The sequence below is a fragment of the Nycticebus coucang genome, chromosome 12, assembly GCF_027406575.1.
Source record: "Nycticebus coucang isolate mNycCou1 chromosome 12, mNycCou1.pri, whole genome shotgun sequence".
NCBI classification, from domain to species: Eukaryota; Metazoa; Chordata; class Mammalia; order Primates; family Lorisidae; genus Nycticebus; species Nycticebus coucang.
Genome location: NC_069791.1, coordinates 28,498,721 through 28,524,402, shown reverse-complemented (window position 1 = coordinate 28,524,402; position 25,682 = coordinate 28,498,721). Strand labels below are relative to the sequence as shown.

The window sequence follows — 25,682 nt, the reverse complement described above, 5'->3', positions numbered from 1 at the left end:
TAGAGAATTAAAAGGAAAGCCAAGAGACTGCAGGAAATTATTGCAAAAGCATCCTTGGTAAATGGAAAGAAATTATTCTGATGTACCTTATGATCCATTCCAATGGATCTATGTTTAAAACCCTCACCTAAGACCTGAGTGTATCCCTAAATATGTTAGTGAGTGGTGATAGTACCTTTGTGCTATTAGAAGGATTTCTGAGTATGGGAGGTTTGATAACTAAGCAGTTTTTGTTATCTCCATAGTAAATGGAAATTTATATTTTTGGCCGGTGCAGTGGCTCACGCCTGTAATCCTAGCACTTTGGGACACCGAGGCAGGTGTATCCCCTGACCTCATGGGTTCAACACCTGAGCAAGAGCAAGACCCCATCTCTACTAAAAAATAGTCCCAGCTACTCAGGAGGCTGAGGCAGGAGGATCACTTGAGCCCAGGAGTTTGATATCATTGTACTCTAGCCAGAGTGACAGAGTGAGACTCTGCCTCAAAAAAAAAAAAAAAAAAAAAAAAAAATCAACCTTTGGACTGCTTGGAGTTTGGAATAATTTAGGAGAATGTTAGCTAATCCTAGTTTATTTAGAAACTGAAGGAAACTCTTGGCAGAGTAAGGGAAAGTGCTAACTGCTTCCACATTAGGGCGAGAATCAAGGCTGTCTTAGTCTGTTGGGGCTGCCATCACAAACTACCAAGGAGCTCGTGCCTTAAACAGCAGAAATTTATTTTCTCACAGTCCTGGAGGCTGAAAGTCCAAGATCAAGGTGCCAGCAGGTCGAGTTTCTCCTGAGGCCTCTCTCTCGGCGTGGAGATGGCCACACTCTTGCGCGTTCATGCCTGGCCTTTCTCTGTGCACTGCAGCCCTGGGGCCTCTCTGGGTGTCTTAATCAGAGTGGATTAGAGCCATCCCTAATGGCGATGTTTTAATTTAATCACTTCTTTAAGGATCCTATCTCCAAATACGTGTATCATCGTGTTTTGAGGTCCTAGGCGTTAGGGGTTCAACATATGATTTTGGGTGGACACAATTCAGTCTGTAACAGGCACCATGGTGCAGACAGTCAGAAACCTGGGCTGAAATTCACACCCTGACACTCTCTCCGTTAACCCTTCCTCTTCTGATCCTCAGTGTTTTAATCTATAAAATAGAGTATGACAACCAACCTCAATTGAGTTTTCTAGGTCCTATAAAGCTTTTGTTCACATAAAAATCATAGAGAAGGTGACTATGCATAAACTCTTTAACCCCTCTAAGCCTCAATTTCTCATTTCTAAATAAAAATAAAATCTATCTCATTGGGTTTTTTCAAGATTCTTTGCATCAAAGTATCTGGGTATGTGTATATGTATATAGTGAGAGAACACTCTATAAATAGTACATATTATCATTATTTCTCATCCTTTGCTCTTCCTTCTACATTTCTGCTGCCTGCTTTTCCATTTTTGTCATTGCCGAAAATCCCAATGAGTGAACAGTTTGACCAATTTTACAGAAAGAAGAAAGAGGGATATCCTTTCCCCTTCCATAAGGGCATACGAGAGTCTGCCTCTATGCCGTGATCATTAACTATAGAGTGTTAATCTCAGGACAATCTGTAACTCTCTGTCAACTTCTTATCTAGTATCTTTCAAAATTAAATATTCTTGCTTTTCTATTAACTATTAATCGTCTATCCTTATTAAAGGGAGGTCTTTAATGAATATTGACTGTTTACTCCCAAGTATTTTTGGTCCCAAATGGTTGCCTTCATCTGTTTTCTGTTGCAACAGATAACAGAATACCTGAACCTGGGTAATTTATAAATAAATGAAGTTTACTCCATACAGTTGTGCAGGCCGAGAAGAACCAGGGTGAGGGACACATCTGATGAGACCCCTCTTGCTGATGGGGACTCTTGCCTCCCAAGGTGGCACAGGGCATCACATGGCCAGAGGGCTGAGTGCACTCACTCAGATCTCGCTTCCTCTTCTTACAAAGCCTCGCTCCTCTCCCTCCCATGGTAACCCATTAATTCATTTTTTTTTAGAGACAGAGTCTCACTTCATCGCCCTTGGTAGAGTGTCATGGTGTCACAGCTCACAGCAACCTCCAACTCCTGGGCTTAGGCAATTCTCCTGCCTCAGCCTCCCGAGTACCTGGGACTGCAGGCGCCCGCCACAATGCCTGGCTATTCTCTTTTGTTGCAGTTTAGCCGGGCTGGTTCGAACCCACCATCCCTGGTACATGGGGCCGGCACCATACCCCCTGAGCCACAGGTGCTGCCCTAACCCATTAATTCATTAATCCATGAATGGATTAATTCATTCATGTTGGCAGATCTCTTACAATTCAATTACCTCTTATCAAAGGCCCCACCTCTCAATATTGCTACATGGGGGATTAAGCATCACTGTGAGTTTTGGAGGAGACTTTCAAACCATAGCAGAGTTAAACCTCTTTTTTTTTATTTTGGAGACAGAGTCCCACTATGTCACCCTCAGTAGGGTGCCGTGGTGTCACAGCTCACAACAACCTTAAACTCTTGGTCTCAAGAGATTCTCTTGCCTCTGCCTCCCTAGTAGCTGGGACTACAGGCACCTGCCACAAAGCCTGGCTATTTTATTTGTTTGTTTGTTTGTTTTTTCTTTTTTTTCGAGACAGTCTCACTGTGTTGCCCTTGGTAGAATGCTGTGGCATCACAGCCCGCAGCAACTCTTGGGCTTAAGTAATTCTCTTGCCTCAGCCTCCCGAGTAGCTGGGACTACAGGCACCTGCCACAATACCTAGCTATTTTTTTTGTGGCAGTTGGTCATAGCAAGGCTGGGCTGGGTTCCAACCCACCCACCCTGGTGCATATGGCCGGCACCCTAACCACTGAGCTGCAGGTGCCAAGCCCAGAGTTAAACCTTTTAAAAAATAATCTTAGAAATAGTACTCAAGTTAACAAAGACAATAACAAAGTGTCTCACCAAGAGGTACCTACACTCTTTGTGTCCTGAGCTGTCATTTCTCCTGTCTGTTTTTGAGCTGCCATTTTCAAAACCAGAAAGGAAAAGAGAAAGAATGTATCCCTTTTTTTTTTTTACTTTTCTTGTTGAAGGAGAAACACTGAAAAATCATGGACTTAGGAGGAGACAGCAAGAGGTGCCCCATGGAAAGAGAATGGGGAAGTAAGAGAATGAATACTTTCGTGTGTCAGAAGAGACGTGGAAATAATAGTTTTATACAGTGTAAAAGAAATTTCTCTAAACTGTAGACCAACAAAGTTGAGGCTGTTCATAGGAAAATTTCTGGAAATGGAGAAGTTTCAAATGCTCAATATGTAACAGGGATTGCTAAAAGCCAGCTTCAGTTCATCAAGAATGACACAAACTAAGGCCAGGCGAGGTGGCTCACACCTGTAATCCTAGCACTCTAGGAGGCTGAGACAGGAGGATTGCCTGAGCTCAGAGTTCTAGACCAGCCTGAGGAAGAGTGAGACCCCGTCTCTACTAAAAATAGAAAAGCTAGCTGGGCACTGTGGCTGGCACCTGTGGTTCCAGCTAGTTGGGAGGCTGAGGCAAAAGGATTGCTTGAGCCCAAGAGTTTGAGGTTGCTGTGAGCTATGACACCAACTGCAGTCTACCCAGGGTGACAGAGTGAGACTATCTCAAAAGCACAAAAATGGGCAGCGCCTGTGGCTCAGTCGGTAGGGCGCCGGCCCCATATACCGAGGGTGGCGGGTTCAAACCCGGCCCCGGCCAAACTGCAACCAAAAATAGCCGGGCGTTGTGGCAGGCGCCTTTAGTCCCAGCTACTCGGGAGGCTGAGGCAAGAGAATCGCTTAAGCCCAGGAGTTGGAGGTTGCTGTGAGCTGTGTGAGGCCACGGCACTCTACCGAGGGCCATAAAGTGAGACTCTGTCTCTGCAAAAAAAAAAAAAAGGCACAAAAAAGAACAACACAAGCTAGACTAACTCATTCTTTCTCTCATAAGTGGGAAGTGGTACATCTAAAGCTTGGCAAATAACTAACAAGCTTTTTAAAAAAATATTCTTGATGAAATTAGACAAATCAATTAGAGGATAGCATAATCATTTGAATTTATAGCTGGCTGAATGCTATGTGCAAAGTGTTCAAATTCATAGATTGATATTTATGAAATACGGTCTCTACTCAGCCCGACATCATTATTATTAGTTACTAATCTTAGATAAAGATATCAAGGACTAGGCGAGGTGGCTCAAGCCTATAATCCCAGCACTTTAGGAGGCCAGGGTTGAAGGATTGCTAGAGCCCAGGAGTTCAAGACCAGCCTGGGCAACATAGTAAGACTTCTATCATAAAAAAGTATATTTTCCAGCCGGGCACGGTGGCTCACGCCTGTAATTCTAGCACTCTTGGAGGCCGAGGCAGGTGGACTGCTTGAGCTCAGGAGTTAGAGACCAGCCTGAGCAAGAGTGAGACCCTGTCTCTACTAAAAGCAGAATAAATTAGTAGAGTGTTGTGGTGGGCTCCCAGTAGTCTTAGCTACTGAGTAGGCTGAGGCAATGGGATTGCCTGAGCCCAAGAATTTGAGGTTGGCTGTGAGCCAGGATGCCACAATATTCTACCCAGGGTACAGAGTGAGACTTTCTCTCAAAAAAAAAAAAAAAAACCGGGAAGGAAAGAAGGGGCTATTATTCTCAGCCACCTCTTTTTAATTGGATATTATCTCCATCCCTGCTTTGTTTTTGAGGTAGTTGCTTGCTTTCAGATCAGTATCTCAGCCCTCTGGTGAAGTTCTAATCTTTCTTTGATTCTGATATTTTCTGGAGGTAGCTGGTATAGTAGTGCAAGCACAGTAGAAAACAGAAAACAGGCCTTAGCATCAGAAAAGTTTGCATTTAGGCCAGGCGCGGTGGCTCAGTACTGTAATCCTTATACTCTGGGAGGCCAAGGCAGGTGGATTGCTTGAGCATAGGTGTTCGAGACCAGCCTAAGCAAGAGCGAGACCTTGTCTCTACAAAAAATAGAAAAATTAGCCAATTGTTGTGCCAGTGGCCTGTAGTCCTAGCTACTCAGGAGGCTGAGGCAAGAGGATTGCTTGAGCCCAGGAGTTTGAGTCTGTAGTGTGCTATGATTGCACCTTTGAATGGCTACTGCACTCCAGCCTGGGTGACAGAGCAAGATCCCATCTCTGAAAAAAAAAAAAAAAAAATCCTTTGGGGGCAGTGCCTGTAGCTCAGTGAGTAGGGCGCTTGACACATACACCAAGACTGGCGGGTTCAAACCTGGCCCAGGCCAGCTAAAACAACGACAACTGCAACCAAAAAAAAAGCGGGGCATTGTGGTTGGTGCCTGGAGTCCCAGCTACCTGGGAGGCTGAGGCAAGAGAATCACTTAAGCCCAAGAGTTTGAGGTTGCTGTGAGTTGTGACATAACAGCACTCTAACCAGGGTGACAGCTTGAGACTCCCTCCTCCCCCCCAAAAAAATCTCTAGGGTATGTTATGCTATTTCTTCAGCCTGTGACCTTATTTTTGTTTTTAAGAGATGAGGTCTCACTCTGTCACCCAGGCTAGAACTCCTAACTCAACCAACCCTCCTGCCTTAACTTCCCAAGAAGCTAGGACTATAGGTGTACGCCACTATGCCCAGCTAATTTAAAAAATATAATTATTAAATTTTTTGTAGGGGGCGGCGCCTGTGGCTCAGTGAGTAGGGCCCCAGCCCCATATACCGAGGGTGGCGGGTTCGAACCCGGCCCTGGCCAAACTGCAATAAAAAAAATAGCTGGGTGTTGTGGCAGGCGCCTGTAGTCCCAGCTACTTGGGAGGCTGAGGCAAGAGAATCGCCTAAGCCCAAGAGCTGGAGGTTGCTATGAGCTGTGATGCCATGACACTCTATCAAGGGCAGTAAAGGGAGATTCTGTCTCTAAAAAAAATAAAATAAAAATAAAATTTTTGTAGGGATGAGGTATCTCACAATGTTGCCCAAGCTGGTTTTGAACTCCTGACCTGAAGTGATCTTTTCACCTTCACCTTCCATGGCCTCCCAAAATGCTGGGATTACAGATGTGAGCTACCACGCCCAGTGAACCTGTGGCCTTAGAATTAAACTTAACAGTGTTATCTAATTCAGTTCTTAGCATTTCAAGTGAACATTTTAATTTTATGATAAGATAGCTTCTTGCAGAGAAGTTATCCGGCTAAATCATTTTATTAGGTATCAGCCTGCATGTCACAATCTCTAGAAATCACTCTCTGACCACTTAAGATTTCGTTTAGTTAGATTTAATCTTATTCAATTTAGCTAATCTCTGCTATGAGATCCACAATATTCTGTATCTTATTAAAGAGGCAATACAGGGCGGTGCTGTGGCTTAGTCGGTAAGGGGCCGGCCCTATATACCGAGGGTGACGGGTTCAAACCCGGCCCCGGCCAAACTGCAACCAAAAAATAGCCGGGCGTTGTGGCAGGCGCCTGTAGTCCCAGCTACTCGGGAGGCTGAGGCAAGAGAATCGCGTAAGCCCAAGAGTTGGAGGTTGCTGTGAGCTGTGTGAGGCCATGGCACTCTACTGAGGGCCATAAAGTGAGACTCTGTCTCTACAAAAAAAAAAAAAAAAGAGGCAATACAGTGATGTGTCTGCATTTCAGTTTAAGCCTTGGATCATACAATTCTGGATTCAAATCCCATCTCTACCTCCTAGTGGGCTTTGCTAAGTTACATAACCTAAGTCCCCCTTTTCCTCATTCATAATTTGGGATTAGTAAAACAGGGTTAAAGGAAGAGTATATATATTAAGTGCCTGGATAGTGCCTGACACATGGTAAACAAAAAACAGGTACCAGATGCTGTTATGTTCATCATCATCATCACCGTCACTCATCGTAATTGCTTATTGAATAGGCTTGTCTTTCTCAGTGGAGCAGGAACACATTTTCTGTTTACTTTTGTCCCCACTGCCTAACACAGTCTCTGACACATAATAGGAGTTTAGTAACTTGATTATTAAAGATTGAGATGAACCCTAGTGGCCAAATGACAGCAGTGGCTTCTGGGCTTCTGCGGTGCCTGCTCCTTAAGTCACATAACTGTCATCTTTGATGCCCTTAAAGGCAATGAAATGTGGCCTAGTTCCTTCAAGAGTGAGTCTGGCAAAGTAGATCCTAGACAGAGTGAGAGCCCAGCATCTCAGAGATGGAAGGAGCTTTCTCAACCTCCCAACCCACTCCCTTCACTTTACAAGATGTGTGTTCAGACACATCTGCTGTTCAGCTGGGCTCGAAGTGAACATTATTAGAAGGTTGTACAATTCAGAAATTGTACAAGACAGTTGAGCCAGAGGAATACAGCTATATTTTTAGTTAATTTTTCATCTATCACCATTTTATCTATGCAATTTACTTTTTATAATTTAAGGATGACGCTTAGCTAAGTGCTTATCAGTAATAAATGTAAAATAGTAATAATTAGCTAGAGGTGATGCTACTTCTAAAGAAAGAAAAAGTGATATTCACTACAAATGTAAAAAATACATACCACTGGCTCAGCGCCCGTACCTTAGTGCTTAGGGAGCTAGCCACATACACCGGGGTGTGCTGGGTTCAAACCCAGCCCGGGCCTGCTAAACAACAATGACAACAACAACAAAAAATAGCTGGGTGTTGTGGTGTGCACCTGTAGTCCCAGCTACTTGGGAGGCTGAGACAAGAGAATTGCTTAAGCCCACGAGTGTGAGGTTGCTGTGAGCTGTGATACTACGTCACTCTACTGACATAGTGAGACTCTATCTCAAAAAAAAAAAAAAAAAAATACATACCACCTATTAAGCAGTTCATTAAGGGAGTGCATTGTGGTCCTGATAACCTGCTTTCTAGATTTTATCACAAAACACATTTTTGAATGAATGATAATCTGTGACTGAATTGGTGAAAATATAACAATTTCTAATATAAACGAGATATGAAAAAAGATTGAAGCCATTTTAGTATTCTAATTACTCTATAATTTTAAGAATTGCCATCTCACAGAGGTCAATCCTCTGCTTTAAAAGAGCTTTGTTTATACTCCCTGGCAACATAAGGTAGGATTCCAGAGTGGGTTTTCACGCCTTCAGGTTTATCTATGGTCCTGATAGGTTTGTGGCATTTACCCAAACACACCATAGGAGGGCAGCACAAATCTGATGAACTTAAAAACTGTATGTCTGCTGGGCTCATCAAAGTAGTTGTCTCAATGAGCCCACAACATTCTTAAGTTGCTACTCTGATACGAAAAGAAAGGAACAAAGATTTTTAGAAAGACAGGGACTGGCGGCACCTGTGTCTCAAAGGAGTAGGGTGCCGGCCCCATATGCTGGAGGTAGTGGGTTTAAACCCAGGCCTGGCCAAAAATTGCAAAAAAAAAAAAAAAAAAAAAGACAGGGACTGCAACAAAAAAAAAAGACAGGGACTGCATCCCTGAAGACTCTGAGTTTCTACAAAAGGGAATCCGGAGCTAATCAAGCTGCAAAATGGGAAAACAGAATTAAAGAAAAAAATAGAATTTCCCAAAGCTGAGAAAACAGACTTGTTTGCTACACTTGAAAAATCGTTACTGTGTATAGTAATCTGAATACCAGTTACCTGATTAAGACTCAGAATTAAGAATCAGATCTTCTCGGGGCGGCGCCTGTGGCTCAAGGAGTAGGGCGCCGGTCCCATATGCCGGAGGTGGCGGGTTCAAACCCAGCTCTGGCCAAAAAACCACAAAAAAAAAAAAAAAAGAATCAGATCTTCTCGTTATTATTGATAAATAATGTTCAATAAGTTACTCTGCAACACACTCCCAGATGAGAGTCTCTTCAGTAACGATGTTCTCTTGAGTTACCGCAAACCAAGTCTACCTTATCGTATGACCAACTTTGCATCACAGATAGTTTTAATGTTTGCCATGTCTTAGGTCAAAAAGCATTAGCAATTTTCATGAATGTTGGTATTCTGGAGTTATATAGACCATTTTGTTACGTGTGTAACAGAAAATATGATGAGTTTAGAAAAAGTGATACTGAAGATAGAAGCTTTTAAATTTTAGGAAAGCTTCATGAATCAAGGCTATATATCCCGAATTTGTGACAATTTGGCTTAAATATTTATATAACATACAGGGAAAGGTTGTTAAGCAAACACAGTCTAAGCAGTTGGCAAGAGGAAATGTTTCCAATATTTAAGAATACTGTAAGTTTGCCTCTTGAACTTAGTCACAAAATCTTTTTGCAGATATGTGATGTATGCATTTCTAACCAGCTTCTCATGTGATTCTATAATAATATGGTCAGCCTGGTACCATAAACAGACTGATTTTTGATTTTTTAGAACACTGGCTTTCTTGGAATAGATTATCATAACCCATCAGCTAAAATATGCACTTTTATTAGGCTAGCACTAGGTTAATCTAGTGTGAGTTACGTTACGTGACTTCAAAATGCTAAGAACAAAGCAGAGTTCCTGTTACTGCAGGTTAGTTCTCTCCCATCAGTCCAAGTCACTAACAATTTACTACAAAATAAGCATACTAAGATTTCTGCTAACAATCCTTTTTTCAGTCTGTAAAATCGATTTTCAGAAAATAGTAAAGATTATTTCCTTGTTTATTCCTATTCTGTTAATCACGGAAAAGATTATCTTGCACACTTTTCTCAATGTACCTTTGGGACTGACAATATGCCTGTATGTTCTGATGATAAAGTCAGTTATCCAAATATATTCCATTTTGGAATAGTACGTCTGAGTGCTAAGCAAGTGACTGCCATCATGTTCAAGTTCAGAACTCAAAGACTTTTCATTGTATTAATAGACCCTTTATTTTTAGATGTATCAAAATACCAAATGTGAATGGCCACATATGTCCTAATATACTTGAGAAATCTCACTACTAATTTCACATTACTAATTTTTTAATACTGCATTTAATTAAGAAAAAAGGCCTGGCTTTTCTATTGGCATCATTCAGGAAAAAAATGCTTTAATCAAGATGCTTCTGTGTGAATGCTCATTCCTCACTAAATCTCTCGGGCAGCTGCCTTAGTTATTGTTACTAACATCTTGCTGTGTCATCTCTTTGTATACATGTCTAATTTATCAGTTTCTTGTAGATTGTCAGCAGCCTGCTGCCTCCGTACCGCCACAGTGCTCACAACTAGCCGGGAGGCAAGACTGCCCGACTGTCAGGTAAATTCAGATGTCTTCTCCTTTCCCACCCAGCTGCATGTCGGATCCACAGACCCCAGCTCCCCTTTCCAACTCCATGTCTGCCTGTACATCATTATAGATTGCTACATTTTATTTCAAATAAGGGCTACATGAGCACACATTGCTACCTGAAGTCCACGTGCTCCCCGTGGGAATATGGGAGAGCTTGGAATTTATTTCCCTGGCCGCTAGCTGGTGGACTAACAGCTGCCTTCATCTCTTTCGTGGGAGTAAATACTTGGATTAATCCAGTGTTTCCAACATATATTAATAAATCCTGGAATCGTTAGGATGTCTGTCCTACTCTTCTTTTTTCTTTTGTTTGTCTTTTGTTCTTAAGATATACATTAGAACCTCTGTAGGTTGACCACCCAAGGGACGGTAACAAACTGGTCAGCATACAGAGGTGGTCAACAGAAGGAACTAGGCCTACTGTAGTGATATGTACTTGTGGTGCATGTCTGGTCTATGAAAAGTAGGTTGATTTAAGGAGGTGGCCAATGTAGGGAGGTGGTCAACTATGGTTTTCAAACAAACAAAAAGGAAGAATATAAAAAATTAGATACAGGCCCAGCATGGTGGCTCACTTCGTAATCCTAGCACTCTGGGAGGCCAAGGTAGGTAGTTTGCTTGAACTCAGGAGTTCTAGACTAGCCTGAGCAGGAGTAAGACCCTGTCTCCACAAAAAAAAAAAAAAAAAGAAGAAGAAGAAGAAAAGTTAGCAGGGCATTGTGGCAGACACCTGTAATCCCAACTACTCGGGAGGCTGAGGCAAGAGGATCACTCAACCCCGTCAGGTTGAGGTTGCTGTGAGCTATGATGCCACAGTACTCTACCCAGAGCGACACAGTGAGAGTCTGTCTCAAAAAAATAAAATTAAGGCTTGGCGCTTGTAGCACAAGTGGCTGGCAGGTTCAAACTAAGCCCAGGCCTACTAAACAACAATGACAACTGCAACAACAACAACAACAAATTTAATTTAATTAAGTTTTAAAAATTAGGTATAAAATATATGTAATATTTGTTCCAAGATAACTTTATGATAAAGTGCTTCTATTTCCTGTCTACTCAGTACCCTCATTAAAACTGAACTTGAAAGGTGAAAACTAACCTTGCCGATGGCAGTGGAAGAGACGCTGGCAGTGATAGTGTGAGTGTAGCTGCAGGATTTTCAAGGCAGATTTGCATACTCCCTGGACACTAACCCAGAGAGATTACGGACAGTTCCTCTTCATCCTGGCAAACTTCAACACAGGACCTCGTCCTGGTCCTGGAGTTACTTTGTCTGGGTTACTTGGTCCCTGCTGATGCCACAGTTTAGTAGTCTGGCCGTGTTTTCATTGTCTCCTCCTGGTCCCCTCTTTATCTTAGTGGCCCTGCTCTCCTCTCCCAGAGGAAGGCTTCTTTTGAACAGGGCAGGCCCAGACATAGTTCGATATCTATCTGAGCAGTAGATGTCAGTAGCAGGCTAGACACGGTCATGGGTCAGAGCCAGGACAACTGGGAGGTACCAGCGGGGGAACACAGTGGCAGCCCAAGCCCAAGTATGGCCAGGTCTCAGAGCCGGCTGTGAGTGGGGCATCACGTGAGAAGGGAAAGGAATGTTATTACAGAGGGTGCCAGCCAAGGTTTTCCCACCTTCCCACTGATGTCTTACCGGAGCGTTCCCACCATTTTCAGCAACAAAGGTATGCTTTCAGAAAAATGCTTTGCTAGGCCAGGCATGGTGGCTCACGCCTGTAATCCTAGCATTCTGGGAGGCCCAGGCAGGTGGATTCTTGAGCTCACGAGTTTGAGACCAGCCTAAGCAAGAGTGAGAGCTTGTTTCTACTAAAAAATGAAAAACTGAGGCAAGAGGATCGCTTGAGCCCAAGAATTTGAGGTTGCTGTGAGCAATGATGCCACGGCACTCCACCAAGGGCAAAAAAGTGAGACTCTGTCTCAAAAAAAAAACAACAAAAAAAGAAACTTCTTTGCTAACATACTAATGCCATTTTATAACAGCAGTAATTGCAACCAGAAATAATTGCAATGTGTAATAATGATAATAATTTCAATTATGTAAGTGACTGACTATAACCATAAATGTTCAAGCCCATTTCTGTGCCATGCTACTCATGCAGTGGTTAAAAACAGGGGCTGTTAGACCCAGCGAGGTGGCTCACACCTGTAATCCTGACATCCTGGAATGCTGAGGTACGTTGATTGCTTGAGCTCAGGAGTTTGAAACCAGCCTGAGCAAGAGCAAGACGTCATCTCTTCTAAAAATAGAAAAATTAGCAGGGCATTGTGGTGGGCACCTGTAGTCCCAGCTATTTGGGCGGCTGCCTCAGGGGGGAGGCGTGCTAAGCCCAGGAGCTGGAGATTAACGTGAGCTAGGCTGACACCATGGCACCTTAGTCTGGGGCAAGAGTGAGACTTTGTCTCAAAAAAAAAAAAACAAAAAAAAACCCATGGGCTGCGTACTCCACAAAGCAACCCCCACTCTGCCCTGGGGCCTGGAACAGTGCAAGGCAAGGACAGATGTGCAATAAATAGTGATTACATGAATCAGTAACTGAGTTCTGAAGGCAGATTGTTTGGGTGTAAGTCCCACCTCTGCCACCTGGCAGGTGTGTAATCCAGAAAAGCTGCTGCAGGCTAACATTCCTTTTCAGCAGGCCTGGCCTGTAGGGTCTGCTCAATATCTCTTATCAGTACTAACTATTCTTAGTACCTTATCGTTACTCCAGACAAAAACGTGCGGTCTCTTTCATAACCTCTCTAACTTGTCTGGGCAAAGAGCAGAGAAGGCTACTGTTTTGTTTTATCTTGTTTTGTTTTGCTTTGTTTGGAGTCTCACTATGTTACTCAGACTGGACTCGAACCCTGGCCTCAAGCAATCCTCCTGCTATAGAAGGCTGCTGTTTTCAGTCTTTTGATTCAGTAGAAAATGGAAAGTCTGAGTTAAATATTTTTAACTTTATTTCACTTTGCTTTTTTTTTTATTATTGAGAACTAGTTTGTATATAACCAATTATGTAGCCTAGGTTCATTCATGCTGAAATTGCTGAATTTAGGTTGCTTGCTACCCCCACAGGGATGATTTACTTTAAAGACAAGCAATTTAATGAATTACCAATGTTTGTAGTTTCTATCCACATAAATAGAGTAAGGTCCAGAGCTAACTTCTGCTTGTTCCTCATGTGGCCACAAAGAAAAGATTAAATGCATTTAGACGTGGAAAGACTCTTTCAAGGTTGCCAGGATGCTGCCTGGTTCACTTCCCGCCCATGCCTACTGTCAGGTGGGTTGAAGCTGACGCCTTCACCGCCCTCCTTACTGCTCTGGCAGAAGAGGACATTGGAAGTCTTGCTATGCACACATGGTCATTGTTACAACCCCCTGGAAAGTAAGCATGGTTGTGCTCATTTTAAAATGAGGAAATTGATGTTTGAGAAGGAAAAATGACATGTCCGAGATTATATTTCCTGAACACAACTGAGCCCAGGGACTCCTGCCTGCCAGAGCAGAGGGCTGACTGCAGAGGAAAGGCACCCCCATGTCAGTTACATGGTGCAGCAAAGTGAAAAGACTATGTGAGTCACTAGCCAGGTGTTATGGCAGACGCCTGTACTCCCAGTTACTTGGGAAGCTGAGGCAAGAGAATCGCCTAAGCACAAGAGCTGGAGGTAGCTGTGGGCTCTGATGCCATGGCACTCTACCCAGGGTGACAAAGTGAGACTCTGTCTCTAAAAAAAAAAAAAAAAAAAGACCATGTGAGTCACCTGCCTTGACTGTCCTCTCCTGAATTGAAAGGGAATGTTCCTTTCTCATTTTACTTTTTGAGACAGCGTCTCACTTTGTCACCCTGGGTAGAGTGCCTCGGCATTATCACAGCTCACGGCAACCGCAAACTCGTGGGCTTACGCCGTCCTCTTGCCTCAGCCTCCCAAGCAGCGGTGATTACAGGCGCCTGCCACAACGCCTAGCTAGTTTTTTAATTTTTTAGAAACAGGGTCTTGGTTTTACTCAGGCTAGTCTCAAACTCCAGAGCTCAAGTGATCAACCCATTTTGGCCTCCCAGAGTGTTAGGATTACAGGCGTGAGACACCATGCTTGGCCGCGCGCCTGGCCAGGGAATGTTTCTTTAATGAGAAACGTGAAAAAATTTGCTAAGAATGGTGAGTGATTTCAGATGTTTGTGTTCCCTGTTTCTCATTTTGCAAAACTGTCTTGTACTTCCCTTAGTTTATACATATGTTTAAGTAATTTTTAGGTGTATAATTGTTTAATAAAAGAGCATTTGCTCATATTTAAAAAAGTAGAACTTAAAAAAAATGACGTGACCCGGCACAGTGACTCACACCTGTAACCCTAACACTCTGAGAAATCAAGGCGGGCTGGTGTTTTGAACCTGGCCTGGGCTTGCTAAACAACAATGACGACGACGACAACAACAACAACAAAATAGCCGGGCGTTGTGGCAGGCGGGGCGCCTGTAGTCCCAGCTTCTTGGGAGGCTGAGACAAAGAGAATCAATCACTTAAGCCCAAAAGTTTGAGGTTTCTGTGAACCGTGATGCCACTCTACCGAGGATGGCCTAGTGAGACTCTGTATCAAAAAAAAGAAAAGGAGAATCCCAGGTCCCACCCCACAACTACTGAATCAAATTTGCTTTTGACCCAGTTCCACGTGGCTTGTATGCACATTAAAGTTTGGAAAGAACCATTCTAATGAAATCTCACAGATAACCCAGAGACCTAGGAGAACGGGATTGTGTGCAAAAGTGCAAAGAGTGACATCTGGGGAAGAGTTCATTTATCTTTTTTCCCTACTACATTTCATTTTCCTTTTTTATGCCTTGTTTTGAAAAGCTGTAGTTGTCTTGGCATGTTTTTTTTTATTTTTTTTTTTGTAGAGACAGAGTCTCACTTTATGGCCCTCAGTAGAGTGCCGTGGCCTCACACAGCTCACAGCAACCTCAGCTCCTGGGCTTAAGCGATTCTCTTGCCTCAGCCTCCCGAGCAGCTGGGACTACAGGCGCCCGCCACAACGCCCGGCTATTTTTTTGTTGCAGTTCAGCCGGGGCCGGGCTTGAACCCGCCACCCTCGGTATATGGGGCCGGCGCCTTACCGACTGAGCCACAGGCGCCGCCCTCTTGGCATGTTTTAGATTTAAACTATTTTCTGTGCAAAGTTTCTGTTCACATTAAACCAGTTTGCCTGACCCTTACGACTGTGTCTGGCCCTTTGAAAATGTGTTTCCTGCTGACACGCCTGTTTCTCCTTTCCAGTCCTGACGTAGCTCTCCCCAAGGAGCAGCCGCCTGCCAGCCCCCAGTGCACCCCTCTCCGCTGTCTCTCCAAGCCTCCTCACCCCTAGTCTTCATTTCCTGTGGACAAACATCTGGGGTGAAAAGTTTGGTAGCCACACCCAGGATACTGCCCAGGATCCAGCAGGTGTTTTCTTCTGGGTTGTTAGAAGATAATCTTGGATTAAAGCCTGTCATTTTGGAAGATAAAGAAAGTTGAGAAGAATAACACAAAGCACAGACTCCGGTGTGATAAAACCTTTTGTGGTTTCGCTAAGTCCCAGATAGACTTCTGCAATCAAACAGCTACAGTCCAGTGACATTTAAAAAAAAGAAACAAAACATTATTCTCACTCAGATGGCTGGCTTTACCTCGATCGCATAAGAGAGACCTAAGATGATGTAAAATACGTATATTGTAAATCATCTTTCCTCACACTCCAAATTCCGCTATAGACATTGATTCCAATATTTTTTGCCGTTGATATTTATTTTGTACTTTATTTGCTACATGATTTATGTCTATAAAAGTAATTTCTGTGAGACGTGAATTTAATTCATTTATTTTCAGATAAGCATAATTTGCTGAGTTAAGAATGAGTTTATGTTTAGTTTGAAGTCTGGAATGGGCCAGACTGTGGTCATTTTTCTTGCACAAAATGATAAATGAGGTGCATCGGAATGTTAACAATAACTATTTTGCTGCTACACTGATGTTGTTTATGCTCTTATTTTCTAATCAGCTCATTAACTGCTGGGTTTTGTTTTTGTTTGTTTTTTGAACTAGAGTTCTTCACTCTAAAAAGAGACTAAGTTATGATGCATTGATTTTTTTTTTTTTCAAGTTTTGATGGTATCTTTAATTTTTTTAAATTGAAGCTGAGTCGATGTACTGGTGCTGCACCTTTGTGTGTGTGTATGTGTGTGATTATGTTAAAGAAGGCTAAATAACTTGAAGGGAAAAAATAATGTGTTTATTTAATGTCCAGAACTTTTTTTTACTTCTCCCAAATTCAGGGTCCTACTATAAGTCTTTCCTGGTAAAAGGTATCATGTACAAATGGGAAAATATCTACACAGATAGATGTATGGTAGCCTTTGGTTAATTCATTTACCCAGAAAGTGTTCAAATTTCGATCAGAATTGTATGTTTTGTTGTTGTTAGGTTTTTCATAATGAATCTTCCTTGCCAAAAAAAACAATAGATAATAAACCTTAGCTCACTGTCTACTTTTGACAAACACTCAGGTGCCTACAATCATATTATATTGAGATGATACATGTTTCCTAGTTAATTTACAGATTCTGCTGGGTAACTTTTATGACTTGATTTAAGGCAGTGGATTTTCATAGCAAAATTTATTTTGCACATAATCTGACAAACAAGGAAAACAGCTAATTGAGCTGAAAGGTCTAAACATTCTTGGGCTCCTTAACTCTCAAGTGCTGCCCACACAATCGCTCCTAGCCCTGACTCCTTGTCTTTGTCAGGTAGCCTTAACTTATTTAAAACCATAAAGGTTTTACCTTTTCATGTAAGGATATACGGAACTCCTCTTCAAAAGAAACAAAAGAAAAATGATCCTTGCTGTTAACACAAAGGATAGTTAACAGTGCAGGGCGCTAATCATGGAGATCTGGGAGCCACTCAGCTGGGAAGCGGATGGCACAGTCGGTGGTGGAGTGTGGTCTGTTGTTAAAGACCGACCTGTCAGTCCTAAAGCACACTGCAGGAGCTTTTGTCAGTCCTAAGCCGATGAAGTAGTGGTCACTGTTACCAAAGCAACCAAGAGGTTTTTGTGTTCCTTAAATGAGTGCTATTTTCAACAGTGTCATTTATTATGCAACTTGGAGTAAAATAGTTGAAATCGTCACCACAATAGGGATTCAGGTTAAAGTGCAGAAACAGAACAAATCTTCATGAAGTCGTCTTCATCACAGCCTGTCCTACCCTTTCCCACGTGCCTGCCTTGGTCCTCCCAGACGTTCTCTTCATTGTCTTGGTGTTGTGTCTACCTAGTACCAGTATTAGTGAGACGGTGTGGGTTTTATTAGTGTTCCATTAAAGAAAGATTACTCTTGCCCTTGCTTTTTTTAATTTTCTTTTCCTCTTTTTTTTTGAAGCGTCCTATGTTTGGATCTGAGAAATGGCATAGCTGCTGCTAAGTCGACTTTTAATAAAAACTGTGCCTGAAGGAAAATCTGCCTTTTAAAAAAAGTACTTGGGGGGGGGGGGAGCAACACCTGTGGCTCAGTGAGTAGGGCACTGGCCCCATATGCCGGAGGTGGTGGGTTCAAACCCAGCCCTGGCCAAAAACTGCAAAAAATTAAAAAAAAAAAAAGTACTTGGGAACACTTTCTATATTGCCTCATCAGTTTTGTTTGGTGGGACTGGGACTTCAGCAGGGAGTATTGTCTGGACGTAATGATGAGGCTGCACTGCCTGCTGTCAACACTGCTTTTCCATTCTTTTTTTTTTTATATATTTTTTTGTAGAGACAGAGTCTCACTTTATGGCCCTCGGTAGAGTGCCGTGGCGTCACACGGCTCACAGCAACCTCCAACTCCTGGGCTTAAGCGATTCTCCTGCCTCAGCCTCCCGAGTAACTGGGACCACAGGCGCCCGCCACAACACCCAGCTATTTTTTGGTTGCAGTTTGGCCGGGGCCAGGTATGAACCTGCCACCCTCGGTATATGGGGCCGGCGCCCTGCTCACTGAGCCACAGGCGCCGCCCTGCTTTTCCATTCTTATTCCCCTACTCTGGCTAGAGGAGCCAGTGCAAAGCTGGGTCATATACCAAACATTTATTCCAATACAAAGTTTATTATTAAGTCTATTATAAACTAGTCTTATTTCAGTTCTTTAGCCTAAGAGGGTGGGATATACTTGTTTTGAAACATTCATTTTGTAAAAATACTAATTTTAGCAAAAATGTTGCCAAGAAAGCATAGAAACTTGGAAAGAAACATCTCATTTTCAGCACAAAATTAGGGGATAGTCCCCAAGCAGTAAGAAAGAATACCAAGTATTTACACTGTGGCATCATGTAGTATAGTTTAAACTGAGCCATGTCTGTATTTATTTAGAGGCATTTAAAATGAATAAATACGTGTTGTGTTGATAAAAAATCTGTACCTGTAAAGATAACTTCAGGAACTAAAAAGGAAATTGAAGAACTGATGAGAACCAAAAAAGAACAAACCTCAGGAAGATCAAATTGAAGACATAGTTGGGGAGGGAAAATAACCTGGAGAAGTGCATTAAAATTCTGGCTAATGACTGCAGACACAGTGAGCAAGATTAAAGATAACTAGCAAGAGGGGTTTCAAAATAAACAGGTAGTTTTTAAAAAAGTAAGCACAATCACAGCACTGAAAGGAATAGTTAGTATGCAGAAATGCTTTCCTACCGAGGCTTTTCCTTAATTAAAAAGTGATATAAAACAGAGCAATAAATTGCTGTTGGCCTGAGTGCTCAAGGGCATAAAAGACCTTAGATTAATCTTTCCAATTAACTCATGGTTCATCAGATTCCTTTCACGGACCTATTCTAGATTCCAATAAAAGGAATTTAGAGAACTTTGAGAAAACAATAAGTTATTAAATAATTCAGAAAAGGCCTATTTAGAAATTATACTTTAGCCAAAGGAAGAGGAGGTACCATAGTGATCTTCAAGGAAAAAGAATTTTTTTTTTTTTTGTAGAGACAGAGTCTCATTGTACCGCCCTCGGGTAGGGTGCCCTGTGACGCCAGCAACCTCTAACTCTTGGGCTTACGCGATTCTCTTGCCTCAGCCTCCCGAGCTGGGACTACAGGCGCCCACCACAACACCTGGCTATTTTTTTTGTTGCAGTTAGGCCAGGGCCGGGTTTGAACCCACCACCCTCGGCATATGGGGCCGGCGCCCTGCTCACTGAGCCACAGGCGCGGCCAAGGAAAAAGAATTTAACAAATGATAGATACCAGCTGTAGTTATTGTTGCTGAGACTGGAATAAGAAAGTCTTTGGATGACGACAATAGGGACTGTACCTAACAAATGCAAACACTGTGACCTGATCATTTGTGCCCTCATATTATTCTGAAATTTAAAAAAAAAAAAGAAAGTCTTTGGTGTGAAGGGTTTACATTAACTCTAGAAAAGAGATTTTTAACACTGGGAAATTAATCGTTGACTTGATAATCATAAGGAAGATCTGTTTTTTAAAAACTGAGTATTTTTGGTAGTCTACTAACGATTAAGTGGCACATAACTTGTATTATGGGTGCCCATAGTTCTATGATTCCTTTATTTTAAGTTTTAAAATCAAATATTTTATATTTGAAGATAGTATGGCGATCTTAATTTTTCCAAGATAATCGTTTTTTTAAAGGATTCTCGGTATTATTTTTCTTTCTAGCAGTATTTCATAATATCTTTAAAGTTGTCCAGAATATAGTAAATTTGCTAAAAAACTTCAACTGTCAAAGTCTTAAAAAAAATCAGATGTCCCCAGAAATACTTCAGAAATAGAAGGTCTATAATCCCTTAGGAAGGGGGAAATGCCTCTAAAATTTTATCTTTCTTTAAAAAGATATTCAAGTTACAACATCTGCTTTTTCCATGCTTTGGAAAATATTCTTGAACAGATACGTCTTTCTGTTTTCAAACAAGCATGAAACATGAGTCCAATCAACTAGGAATGTGGAAATTTCCTGATTTAATGAATTAAATAAAAATTTCCACAGTTCTGGGTGGTGCCTGTGGCTCAGAGGAGTAGGGCGCCGGCCCCATATGCCAGAGGTGGCGGGTTCAAACACAGCCCTGGCCAAAAACTGCAAAAAAGGAAAAAAAACTTCTACAGTTCTTTAGATTACCAAACATAAAAAGGAAGAAATGAAATATATTCTCTTCTGGGATAAGAATGTCAAATTTAATGTATAATTATCATAATAAATCAGCCAAAAGCAGACCCACCCGAGGAACTGTTCTGGTTCAACCCAAGGATGCCACAAAATGCACCCAGGTGGAAGACAGAAAATCAGATTCAATGTGAATGAAACTTGTAGGATAAAGCTCACAATTTTAAAAAGTTTGCCCTCCACTTCTTTTGTTTATAAACTAGGTTTTAAATAAGCCTTGTATTTACGATGGCAAAAAATTTACAAGCGTATGTTTTCAAATAAAGGGAACGTAATTCAAAAAGCTGGTGAACTGGGGTTTTGATAGATATAACTTGTCTATCATAACTTGATAGCATGATCAGTCCTGATATTGACGAGACTTTTGTTTTTAATCTTAAAATCAGTTTCTGTGGACATACAAGATCAACCTAGCTCCCAAGGGACCTTTTCAATTGTAAGAGTGCCCCCCAGATGACTTGTATCAGAAATGACATTCATCTTTATTTAAATGCCAACTTAAGTGCCATTGTCCCCAAAGGATTGCTTTTATAGCCTGAACCTATTATGGTAACACCCGAAAGATTTCATCTATGTCTTCCTGAAAGACAACTCTTTCATCCTTATTGCTTGCGGTGGTTCTCAACCTTCCTAATGCCACAATGTATTTTCATGTTAAAAAGGGATTGAGACCCACACAGATTGAGAACCCCTATGTTCCCCAATCGAAAATTTTCCAGAAATAATCTGCTACATAAAAAGAGAAGCAGTTAACTGCCTTTACTGTAAGGGCAAGAGTGCGTAGCAGTATGCAGTGTAGAATGTTTGCATGAGCTATGTCACATCATGTGAGCTTTCCCACATTCAGAGTTTGAACCAATGGAAGTCTGATTTCTCTTGTGATCTTCTGCCCATTAGGAACGTAAGGAGATTGTTACCTTATCTGGTCTCCTTTCCATGTTGAAATGCATGGCTCTAATCCTCAGTATATTTTTATCCTTTCCTCCGGAGTTATTTACAATTTGCCCCATTTAAACTGAAGCCTGGATAAACTGCTGAGCCAGATTATTGCTGTGATTGGAGTTTCATTACTACAGGACCCTTGTTCAGAGGTCTTATGGTTTTTTAATTTTAACTTCTTTTCCTTTCACAATTATTCTCTGGATCATGATTGTTCTTTAATGAAAACACTGAAAAGTAAATCTGATACTTAATGTATGTTTTTCTTTTTTATAAAGTCATTTTAAAACAAAGATCAGAGAGACATAAAGTAAAGGGAAATATCATTTTGTTTAAAAGTCATTATTCAGGGCGGTGCCTGTGGCTCAGTCGGTAAGGCGCCAGCCCCATATACCGAGGGTGGCGGGTTCAAACCTGGCCCCGGCTGAACTGCAACCAAAAAATAGCCGGGCGTTGTAGCGGGCGCCTGTAGTCCCAGCTGCTCGGGAGGCTGAGGCAAGAGAATTGCTTAAGCCCAGGAGTTGGAGGTTGCTGTGAGCTGTGTGAGGCCACGGCACTCTACCGAGGGCCATAAAGTGAGACTCTTGTCTCTACCAAAAAAAAAAAAAAAAAGTCATTATTCAGTGCTAATGGAGACAGAAAATGGGTTCGTAGGTATGATTTGTGCAGTAAATCTTAGAGGAAATACGTTTCTTAACATTATTGCCACAAAAGTTTTAAGCTCAAGATTTGACTGTTATAGTCAATTAAACAATTCTTTGGAAATCTTTTATGACATGTTTCTAAACCACTCAGTGTTTTTATTGGCATGACTGTGCAGAGATGATGAACCATTCATGATTCCGATACTGTGTTTCTTTTCATGGTTAACACTTGTGTCACGTGTGGCCCACCCTGATTTGTATGCTGTATGATTATTGTTGTAATGATTCACCTATTCTTACATTTAATTGCAGTTTATTATTATGCCTTTGGGGTTAAATGATGTGAAGTGTTTCCACCTCCTGATAATACCATATTGAAAACATGACTAAAGACTGATCTAAGAAAGTTTTTTGTTGCTAATTATTTTTAAAGATCTGAATTTCCAAAAAAAAAAAAAAAAGTTCTCAAAGACACAGGCAATTATTTTAAAATCAAAAAAATTCTTATGAATTTATTACTGCTTGTCATTTAAAATTTTTTTATTATAGACAATCTTAAGTGAATGTCTCATGGGAGAAATCCATATGATATGTGCTTGTATTTGTGTAATCTGATCATGCACTCAATGGTTGGAAAAGGCACTCCAGTGCTAAGAAAATAACCAGAAGCCAATATATCGATTCTTATATCTTGGTTTATGTTACCAACTGACTATGGTGTAATGCATAACTTTTTCCCAGTAAATAAACTGGTTATCTTTTGTTCATTTCATCAATGCTACCTACCTTTTTATCAGTTTGAGCAGCTTTTTCTGTATGTCATTTTGGTTTATACTTACAAAAAGGAAGAGAGTGTATGAATTTCTGCGTGATCTATGTATGTATTCAAAGCGAGAATGTACTTGAACTAAAAAGTGAGTGTCTTGCTTTAACAATTCTATGCATTCCTGGTAAGTAATATGTATCAACTTTGCCCATTCTCCCCATTTATCAACTTTCCTACTTGTACTCTTTTTTTTAAAAGGTTGTTTTGGGGTGGTGCCTGTGGCTCAGAGGAGTAGGGTGCCGGCCCCATATGCCAGAGGTGGTAGGTTCAAACCCAACCCCGGCCAGAAACTGCAAAAAAAAAAAAAAAGGTTGTTTTGGCTGGAGGATACACTTAGCTGAATTTGATTAGAAATGTACCAACATGGGGCGGCGCCTGTGGCTCAGTGAGTAGGGCGCCGGCCCCATATGCCGAGGGTGGTGGGTTCAAACCCAGCCCCGGCCAAACTGCAACAAAAAAATAGCCGGGCGTTGTGGCGGGCGCCTGTAGTCCCAGCTGCTCTGGAGGCTGAGGCAAGAGAATCCTGTAAGCCCAAGAGTTAGAGGTTGCTGTGAGCCGTGTGACGCCACGGCACTCTACCCGAGGGCGGTACAGTGAGACTCTGTCTCTACAAAAAAAAAAAAAAAGAAATGTACCAACATGAAAACAAATGCCAGTTCTAAACAAGGAAACTTTATTTTATTTATTATTTATTTGAGACAGTCTAACTTTCGCCCTCGGCAGAGTGCCACGGCCTCATAGCTCACAGCAACCTCAAACTCTTGGTATCAAGCCATCCTCTTTGCCTCAGCCTCCCGAGTAGCTGGGACTACAGGTTCCTGCCACAATGCCTGGCTATTTTTAGGGACGGGGTCTTGCTCTTTCAAAGGCTGTTCTCAAATTCCTGAGCGCAAGCAATCCACCTGCCTCAGCCTCCCAGAGTGCTGGCATTACAGGCACAAGCCACCCGGGCCTGGCCTAAGGAAACTTGAATGAAAGAAGAATGAAGGCCAGGCAGTTACACCTGTAATCCTAGCACTTTGGGAGGCACAGACAGGAAGCTTACTTGAAGCCAGGAGTTCAGGGCCAGTCTGGGCAAAAGCAAAACATACAATATCTCTATAAAAAAGTAAAATATAAATATATATATGTCATATATATATATGTTAGCTGGGCATGGTAGGCAGCGCCTGCAGTGTCAGCTACTCTTGGAGGGACAGAGGCAGGAGGATCACTAGACACCAAGAGTTTGAGGTGACAGTGAGCTATGATGACATCATCATACTCTAGCCTGGGTGACAAAGTGAGACCCTGTCTCAAAACAAAAGAAGAATGAAATTTGTATGCTTTATTTGGGGAGACAATTCCTTATTCTCTTTCATATGAAGGAACAGTACGGTCCCAAAACTTTGAGGAGGGTTAATTTACCAGTTCCTCTTACAAATAAGTGTTGTGGTAAATGAGCTGCTTTGGGAGTCATCTGCTTCGATTTGATTTGCTCTTGGGGGCAGGGCGGTAGGAGGAGAACTAGACAAGAGTATGGACTTCCTTGAAGTTCTAATGAGTCGAAACTTCTAATGTGATCGTCATTATAACTAATCAAATTCACCTACCACAGGCATCCAACAATCCCAGCTCAAGTTGTCTGCTTACCTGTTGTATAAATACAATACTAAAAGTAAACTTTCCACTCAGTGCCTGTGGCTCAAGTGGCTAAGGTGCCAGCCACATATACCTGAGCTGACGGGTTCGAATCCAGCCTGGGTCTGCCAAACAACAATGACGGCTGCAACCAAAAAATAGCTGGGCATTGTGACGGCGCCTGTAGTCCCAGCTACTTGGGAGGCAGAGACAGAAGACTCGCTTGAGCCCAGGAGTTGGAGGTTGCTGTGAGCTGTGATTCCACAGTACTCTACCCAGGGCAACAGCTTGAGGCTCTGTCTCAAAATAAATAAATAAATAAAAGTAAACTTTCTTATAAATCTCTCCCTTTTTTCCTCCAAAAATCTGTTGTTTTTCATTGAGGTTGGATCTGAGTCTTTTTGATACTTGACCTTCTCTTTCATGATAAAGCTGATAATTTGTCACATTCAAAAGCTAAAACATCAAGAAAGTCTTTTCCTGCTCAGGGCAGTCTCTCACACCTGTAATCCTAGCACTCTGGGCGGATCTCTTGAGCTCAGGAGTTCAAGACCAGCCTAAGCAAGAGTGAGGATTGTTCGAACCCAGGAGTTTGAGGTTGCCGTGAGCTATGACAATGCCACAGTACTCTAGTCTGGATGACAGAGTAAGACTGTCTCAAAAAAAAGGAAAGGAAAAGCAAGCCTTTTCTCATCCCTGTGTTTTACAGGCAACTTAGATAAAAGTGAAGGCATTGTTGTGAAAGCAGTGGAGGTTCCTGTAGCCCCAGCAGGAGGAAGGAAAGGAGCCAGAGTTGGTGGGAACTTGAGGAAGGGGTTTTCTTAGTTTTTGGTTCTACACACTGGTAGTACATTGTAGGAACTCAATAAATTTGGAATTAGAGTAATAGTTCCAGAGAAGCAGGTTCTATGGTCTCATAAGACATCTAGAATCGAGTTTATAGAGCCCAGTGTCACCTCCTTTTTTCTTTTTTTTTGGCCAAGGCTGGGTTTAGAACCCTCCACCTCCGGCATATGGGACCGGCGCCCTACTCCTTGAGCCACAGGCGCCGCCCGTCACCTCCTTAAATAATTTCAGGAGGCACTAATTACCAACTAAGGAGGGGAGGCAGAAGGGCCTTTAAATTAAGTAAATGATTATTTCTGTTATTCTCTCTTGATAAGCAAAAACTAGATCTCCAGCATCGTATTAGAAGAAGGCTTAGTATATACATTGAAATCATCTGACACGGTTTCTTTTTTTGAAACAGTTTCACTGCGTCATCCTCGGTAAAGTGCTGTGGTGTCACAGCTC

General features: G+C 42.0%; 1 protein-coding gene across 5 annotated transcripts in view; it reads left to right on the top strand.

Moving 5' to 3' along the window:
* Positions 1-17,100, top strand: part of BICD1 (BICD cargo adaptor 1) — a 239,463-nt gene extending 222,363 nt beyond the window's left edge. For 2 of the 5 annotated variants that reach the window (XM_053557042.1, XM_053557047.1), the window contains 2 exons: positions 10,069-10,144; positions 15,442-17,100. In XM_053557042.1, coding sequence (XP_053413017.1) covers positions 10,069-10,144; positions 15,442-15,447 — 82 coding nt within the window. In that variant the 3' untranslated portion in view covers positions 15,448-17,100. Of the gene's footprint in view, positions 1-10,058; positions 10,145-15,441 lie in introns of those variants that run through there. The other 3 variants (XM_053557043.1, XR_008373394.1, XM_053557044.1) reach the window with 3 other exon arrangements.
* The last annotated feature ends 8,582 nt before the right edge of the window (positions 17,101-25,682 follow it).